Below are 7,403 nucleotides of genomic sequence, written 5' to 3' on the forward strand. Positions count from 1 at the left end.
CTTATGTAGCAGACAACCTACACAACTGCCCTTCTCTGTCAGCAGCCCTTTATGAGTGGCACTTTGTGGCGGGTCGTGTTTCAGGCACCAGGCTGGCAGAGATGCAGATAGGGTGTTCCTGCCCTCGAGGAGGGACATTGTTCCCAGCCTCCCAGTCTAGTTCAGCAGAGGGCAGTGGGTGTTTGTCAAGCACCTACTGTGCATTAGCCACTGAGGGCCCAAAGATCTGTTTCCTGCCCTTGAGAGCTCAAGGATGAGACATACAAGCTGTAACATCAGGAGAGGTATCAGAAGGCTTTGGAAGAGAGCCATCTGAGCCGGACGTGGCAAGGCACACAGCACAGGGTGTCCATGTTGGCAAAGGAGCAGCCCGACAGGCAGAGGCTTGAGAGCCTGGGTCTAGTGGGGCCGAGCATGAATAGGAGGCAGTAGAGGTGGGTCCTGGAGACGAGGCCTGGAACCTCAGGATTCTGTGGCCCCTTGGGAGGCAAGGAGGTTTATGTACCAATCTGTGTGTCCCCAGAGTCTGCCCTGGATGACCTGGACCTGAATGAGTTTGGGGTGGCTGCCCTAGAGAAGACTTTCGATAACAGCACGGTGCCCCACCCAGGCAGCATCACAATTGGTACTGGGTAGTGGGTGGGCAGCGCATGAGGGAGGGCTCCTAGGGGTCCAGCCTGGCCCGCGCTGCGCAGGCGAGCCTTCCCCTGCTTACGTGGCTCTGGGTAGCTTGCCCCGCCTTCACTGGGCCCTCTGGGGCCTCTCTTCTAGGTGGCAGTTTGCTGCAGAGCTCTGCACCCGTGAATATCCCTGGCTCCTTGGGCAGTTCTGCTTCCTTCCACTCAGCATCCCCGTCCCCTCCTGTCAGCCTCTCCTCGCATTTCCTGCAGCAGCCCCAGGGCCACCTGAGCCAGTCCGAAAACACATTTTTGGGGACCTCAGCATCACATGGATCTTTGGGTAAGAGGGGGTGTGTCTCTCCAAGACCTGGGGCAGCAGGGTCTGGGCTTTTAGAAGTGCTTTTGGCCACTTTGTCCATAGCCAGAGGCAGTGCAGAGTAGAGGTTGGAGCAGGGACTCAGAGCTTGGAGGTGGGTCGGGTCCCTGCCCCACATTTCCCTTAGCTGGGTACACCTGGACAAGGTGGCTTAGCCTCTTTTAGTTTCCTGTGCTTTAAAGTTTGTAGAAATAATGGCATCCTCCTCCTCATAAGGAAGGTGCAAGGCTTAAATGAAATAATGTGAGGGAAAGAGACGAAGGGAGAAGTCTGCACAGGCTTGCCCCAGGCTCAGGGTGGCCTTCCTAGAAGCAGAGGCACCAGGCAGACCCGGCTGTGACCCCAAAGGCTGTTGAACATGAGAACCGGAATGGGATGGACTGGGGGGGTTCTAGAGGGCACATCACATGACAGTGGCTAGAAGCAGGGCCTGGCGAGCTGCAGGCTCCACCGCGGGCAGGGTACCCTCTCGTGGGCAGGCTGGCGTGAGTGTTCACTGAGGTAATGCGTAAAACAGCACAGTGCCCAGCTCGCTGCCTCTCAAACAGCAGCTGCTGCTCTTAGCACCACCACCCCCCCCGCCCCCGCCCCGCCCCAGCAGCTGTTCGAGAAGATCAAGAAATAACCTCTCCTGAGGGTGCTGGGCTTCCTGGTCACACTGAGCCTGAGCCTGTGAGCCAACCTTTGACATTCTGACCAGAGATCAGGGCAACACGTTGATCTCTAAGCATCTTTCCAGTTTTGAAGGTGGCTGTTCCATTTTATGTTGGCTCTGTTAGCTTCAGATGCTTTGTGTCACATTTGTCTGGCTTGTTCGTATTCTGGAAGCATCTTGACTGTACCCCTTCTTGCTGGCCACACACTCTTTCATTCCTTTCATTCCACTCCGTGTAGTTATCAAGCAGGGTTTTATAGAGTGTGAGCTCAACAGTCCCTCCTGCCACAGAGCCGTGGTCTAGTCAGAGAGGCAGACCTTCACGGACAGTAGAGCCTACTCAGAAACTGTCACTCTTGTGTGGAGTTAGAGGCCTGGCTTTGTGATTCAGAATAATAGAGGGAACCTGACCTGGACGCGGTCAAGAGAGAAAGTGCCACCTGAGTGCGGAGGGAGGTGCATGGGAAGAGCTCGCTGTCAGGAGGACATTTTGTTGGTCGTGAGTTCCCACCTCTGGGGACAGGGCAGATAGGCTCATCGATAGTGCACATCTCAGGATCTCTAGATAGGATGACATCTGTCATAGTTTGGGTGTATGTGTTGCTTGGAGGACAGAAAGAATCCTTTGGTTTCTGGAAAATCCTTGCTGGATTAGTGGGAAGGGAGTGAGAAAGAAGTTATTAGAATGAGAAGTGTGGGCAGAATGAGGCCAGAGGTGGGTATGGGTCCCCCTCTAGAAGACGGGCTGCCCTGGTGGCCACAGAGCGAGGCACATGGTGTTAGCAAACATCTGTCAAAGGAGTAAATGAATACATGGCTGGGTGAGCGCGCAGCCCAGCTAACTGGAGAAAGTAAGCCTTTGGAGTTAGACGCCCTGACCCTATATCGTCTCCACCGTTTACCGTTTGTGTGATTCTTTTTTTTTTTTTTTTTTTAACGTTTATTTATTTTTGAGACAGAGAGAGACAGAGCATGAATGGGGGAGGGGCAGAGAGAGAGGGAGACACAGAATCGGAAGCAGGCTCCAGGCTCTGGGCCATCAGCCCAGAGCCCGACACGGGGCTCGAACTCACGGACTGCGAGATCGTGACCTGAGCTGAAGTCGGGCGCTCAATCGACTGAGCCACCCAGGCGCCCCCCGTTTGTGTGATTCTTAGCAACACCTTTTTTTTTTCCTGTTTACTCATCATAAACCAAGGAGAATGAACCAGGGTTCCCTGAACTTTTCCTACTACAGTTCTGCCATCATCTGAGGCTCTGGCCCACATTTTTGCCCCCGAATTTCCTCCCTAGCCTCACAGCAGGTGTAAGGGGGTTCTCCCCTCTCTAGCCCAACAGTCAAGTCACAATCACAAATTGCCACCTTTACAGACTGCTGTCCCTCCAGTCCTTCCCAAGTCCCCTGAATCACTGTGAGGCAAGTGATGGCAACCTCATTTTACAGATGAGGTTGCTAAGCCTCAGAAGTTAAGTGCTAAGTGTTAAGTAGCAGGTAATGCTACGGTAGGTCTGATGCAGCTGTGGGGCCAACACATCCCTGTAAAATTCCCTGGCCTGATATTGCTGAAGCCTTGCACAGCTAGCCCCTGGAAGCCTCCAGGCAGGGGTGGATGGGGCCCAGGGTCTGGGTCTGAAGCCTTCCAGAACCCTGATGTTCCTCCATTTCATGATGCAGGTCTGAATGGGATGAATAGCAGCATCTGGGAGCATTTTGCCTCTGGTAGCTTCTCCCCAGGCACTTCTCCTGCCTTCCTGTCAGGGCCAGGGGCTGCTGAGCTGGCCCGGCTGCGGCAAGAGCTCGAAGAAGCCAACAGCACCATCAAGCAGTGGGAGGAGTCCTGGAAGCAGGCTAAGCAGGTACTGGGCCCCCACACCCACTTGCCTTCCCAGGGCCTGATGGCATGCAGCCTTCACCCATCTTACGCAGAGGAGGCGCAGAGGTGGGAGGCCCAGGGTCCTGGAGGACAGAGCAGAAATTTTGTTTTGTTCACTTTCTTTCCCTGTGGAAACACTTGCCTTGCCAGTCAGGACCCTGGGCTGGCTGGTGTCCCAGGCCCGGAATTCCCACTGTGAGTTGCTTATTTGGTTTGATCCCACAGCACTGCTTGACTCTCCCCAGAAACCCTGACTTTCCAGGGTGTTCTAGGCTCTGAGATGGTCCCTCTGTCCAGCTACAGCCTGGCTGCTCCTGCAGGTGCTGGCCAACATGCCCAGCTCTGCCTAGCGCTCCTCTGCCGTGCTGGCTTCAGCCCCCTTCCTGACACACACAGGGTCTCTTGCAGATCTTGAAACCTCCCTTGTCTGCAGGCAGTGTCAGCCCCCTGCCTGTGCCCTCCCCAGACAGTTGACCCAGCTCTCCAGTAGGCCCCGCAGCCACAGCGGTCCCTGCAGGCTCTCAGAGGTGTACTTGCAAGGGGGGAGGGTTGCAGGGCCAGGGGGCCGTCAAGATGAGGTGCTGTGTGTTGGGCCCACAGGCTTGTGATGCCTGGAAGAAGGAGGCAGAGGAGGCCGGTGAGCGGGCCAGCGCAGCAGGTGCTGAGTGCGAGCTGGCCCGGGAGCAGCGGGATGCACTGGAGGAGCAGGTTAAGAAGCTACAGGAAGAGCTGGAGCGGCTGCACTCAGGCCCCGACCCACAGGCCCTGCCCACCTTCTCCGACCTGGAGGCCCTCTCACTCTCCACCCTCTACTCCCTCCAGAAGCAGCTGCGGGCCCACCTGGAACAAGTGGACAAGGTCAGCCCAGGAGGTTAGGGGAGCGCTGGGTGGGGGTGTACAGCAGCCTCAGCAGTGCTTGGACTCGGATGGGTCCACGCTGCTCCAGGGACAGCCACCCTTCTGGGAGCCTCTGCCCAGCTGCTGGGCTGACACAAAATGCTGCCCTCTCGGAGGAGAGGTAGGAGAAAATGTCACTTGCTGGGAGGTGAGAAGGCTGGAGATAGGGAGGCGTCAGTGCCCACACTCCCCCCCACCGCCCCCACCGCCCCAGCCCCCACAGTTCTGAGGGTGGGGCTGACCCAAGCTGCATTACTAGGCCTGGGCCTTCGGTTACATTGAGACGCTTCTCCTGTGAGCTCTGCACATACCAGAAGACATTCCAGAACAGTTAGGTCCCCAGGGCCACTTTGTCTGCATTCCTAGGTGCCCTGCTGGATCCCCAGGGAGCATGGCACAGCAGAGCGTGCATTCTTTTTTTCACCAGGCATTTGCAGCCAGGCCCCATTGTTCTCGTTTGAGGACCGAGGGTCCCTGTGAGATCGAGACAAGAGGCAGAGGCTTATGTGGGAGAAAGAGCCCGTCAGGGTGGGGGCTGCAGAGCAGCACTGGCCCTGCCCTCTCCCTCCGCACCCCTGGAAGCAGACATTGGGAGCCCTGAGGGCATCAGGCTGGACTCTGACTCTGCCCTCTCACTTGGCAGCCATGCTGCTGAGCTCTGTGCCTCTGGTTCCTCATCAAGGGGACCAAAGAGAATGTTGAGAAAGCTCCTTGTCCAACTCAGGGCCAGGCTGGTGACCATGATGTCACTTTCTCCCGCAGGCCGTGTTCCACATGCAGTCGGTGAAATGCCTTAAGTGTCAGGAACAGAACCGAGCGGTGCTGCCGTGCCAACACGCCGTGCTGTGTGAGCTCTGTGCCGAGGGCAGCGAGTGCCCGGTCTGCCAGCCTGGCCGGGCCCACGCCCTCCAGTCGTGACCCCGCAGGCCTGGCCCTGGCCTGGCTCAGATCTTCTTACCTAGGACTTTTTAAAGTATATATATATGTATGTATGTATGTATGTATGTATATGTATATGTATATGATTCTGTATATGTATACATTTCTGTATGTGTGTAGGTATGCGTGGGCGGCAGTGTGTGAACAGTGTCTGTGTGTATATCTGTACATAGATATAGACACACACTTTAAAACAGACTTACCAAGCACTTTTTAAAAGAAAAAACTATTTTGCAGCCCTCCCCTTGCCCACTCCCTCCTTTTCCACTGCAGAGACAAAGTCCCCTCTTCGCCCACTGGGCTTCAGCAGGGGATATGTTTCTGTCTCTTTTTAAATGTAGGGAAACTAACTAGTTTTAACTTCTTCCTGGGGCCTGAGCGGGAAGCTGGAAGGGGCTGAGGGGAGGGACCAAGCCTTCAGGGCAGGCTCTGTTCACTGCACCTCCCCAGGCCAGGGAGAGAGCCAGGGATGTGGGCATCCCCAGGGCATACCTGGTTCCCAGCTGTGAGGCTTGAGGGGGATGTGCTGGGGTCGAAGTCAGCCTAGCTCCTAGGTTTACCAAATGTGTATTTAGTCTGGGGCTGGCAGGCCAAAGCTGCAGGGGCCAGCCCCATTCCCACCCCTGGGCCCTTGAAGCTCCTTGAGGGGCAAGGCCCAGGAGTTCTACCCCTCAGGTTCCTGAGGCCAGGGATCCATCCACCTCAGTCCTCTCCCTCTGGGCCCCCAAAAGCAGCCTCCCTGGCCCCAGGGCCACCTACCAGACTGGCACTGCCCTCTTCATAACCCCCCAGCTGCTGTCAGCTTCCCCCCACCCCCCCCCACCCCGCCCCCGTTTCCTCCCTTCCCTCTGGCAGCTAGCAGGGCAATTGGTGGGGAGAAGCTACGGACTGAGGACCAAGGTAGGGCTCAGGCCCTGCCCTCCTCACCGGGAGGGGCTCCGTATGCATTCCTTGGTGCTCTCTGAGTGCAGCTGACGTCCTGCCCATTTGGAGCAGACGCCTGTGTACATGTGTGTGCGTGCCTGTCCGATGTATAGTGTGTCTTAGCTTCCATTTTAAAAATTGTTCTGTACAGAAAGATGCAGTGGGTGTGGGAGGGCAGAGCGGGTGGAGGGAAGCCACCCTGCTCCCAGCTCTGGGGGTCTGGGGTGGGAGCAAGAGGGCTGTGAAGGGTCTGGCCTGGACCAGGCTCTCCTTGGGCTCAGCACGAAAGGGCTTTCAATGAATTAAGTGAAAACTTTTTTTTTACAAAAATGCAAAAATCAACAAAGCTCCAAACCTATTGGAAATAAAATATGAACTTAACAGTGGTAGCTTGTTTACATGAGGGTGAGGGAGATCCAGCCCCACCTGGGTTATAGAAAGAGCTTATGCCCCATCAGCTGGGACCCATTCACTTACTGTTTTGCAAAACACAACAGGGCCCCTCGTAGTTTCTCAGAGGAGGAGAACTGTCTTCTCTCAAAAGCACTAAAAGGAAGGTTGAGGGTCCCAGCCTTTGAGCCACCTCTTTCCTCCCCCTGCTCTTAGCTGGCCTAGTAGGTAGCTGTGAAGAAACACAGCTACTGGGCTGTCTGTATGGATCTCAGGTTCAGAGCTGAAAGGAGCCTTGGATGATCTCGACTGACCCCCTTCACCACCCTCCCCCATCATACTTGTGTGGGCTCAGAGAGGGTCACACAGCTAGATATGACAACCCGGCCTTGGGCTCTCTCAGCATAGGGGCCACTTCCCCCCCCAGGCCAGGCTGCAACTCCGTTCCTCTCAGCCCTTGAATAGACACACAACTGAACTCCTGGGAGACCCCCACTTATGGTGCTCCCCTTGGGAGCATCAGGCCCTTGTGCTAGGCGGCAACCGCACACACGGATATGCCTGGTAGTGTTTTGTTTGAACGTCAGTTACTCCCACATCTCCCTGCTCTATAAGGTGAAGTGAGGGGCCGAGTGGGCCACAGGTGGGGGGACAGCTCAAGGTCTCCTGAAGGCTGAGGAGGGGGATTGCAGGGCCTGACTGTAATCTCCTGGACCCCGATGCAGGGC

The 7,403-nt window shown here is 56.1% G+C and overlaps 1 protein-coding gene across 5 annotated transcripts in view; it reads left to right on the forward strand.

The window, feature by feature from the left end:
• The window catches only part of UNK (unk zinc finger), a 32,737-nt gene extending 26,712 nt beyond the window's left edge, over positions 1-6,025 (forward strand). For all 5 annotated transcript variants that reach the window (XM_060645363.3, XM_060645362.3, XM_060645358.3 and 2 more), the window contains 5 exons: positions 524-625; positions 772-960; positions 3,327-3,508; positions 4,126-4,383; positions 5,185-6,025. In XM_060645363.3, coding sequence (XP_060501346.1) covers positions 524-625; positions 772-960; positions 3,327-3,508; positions 4,126-4,383; positions 5,185-5,340 — 887 coding nt within the window. In that variant the 3' untranslated portion in view covers positions 5,341-6,025. The remainder of the gene's footprint in view (positions 1-523; positions 626-771; positions 961-3,326; positions 3,509-4,125; positions 4,384-5,184) is intronic.
• Positions 6,026-7,403: the final 1,378 nt, after the last annotated feature.

This window comes from Panthera onca, chromosome E1 (genome assembly GCF_046562875.1).
Source record: "Panthera onca isolate mPanOnc1 chromosome E1, mPanOnc1 haplotype 2, whole genome shotgun sequence".
Lineage (NCBI taxonomy): Eukaryota > Metazoa > Chordata > Mammalia > Carnivora > Felidae > Panthera > Panthera onca.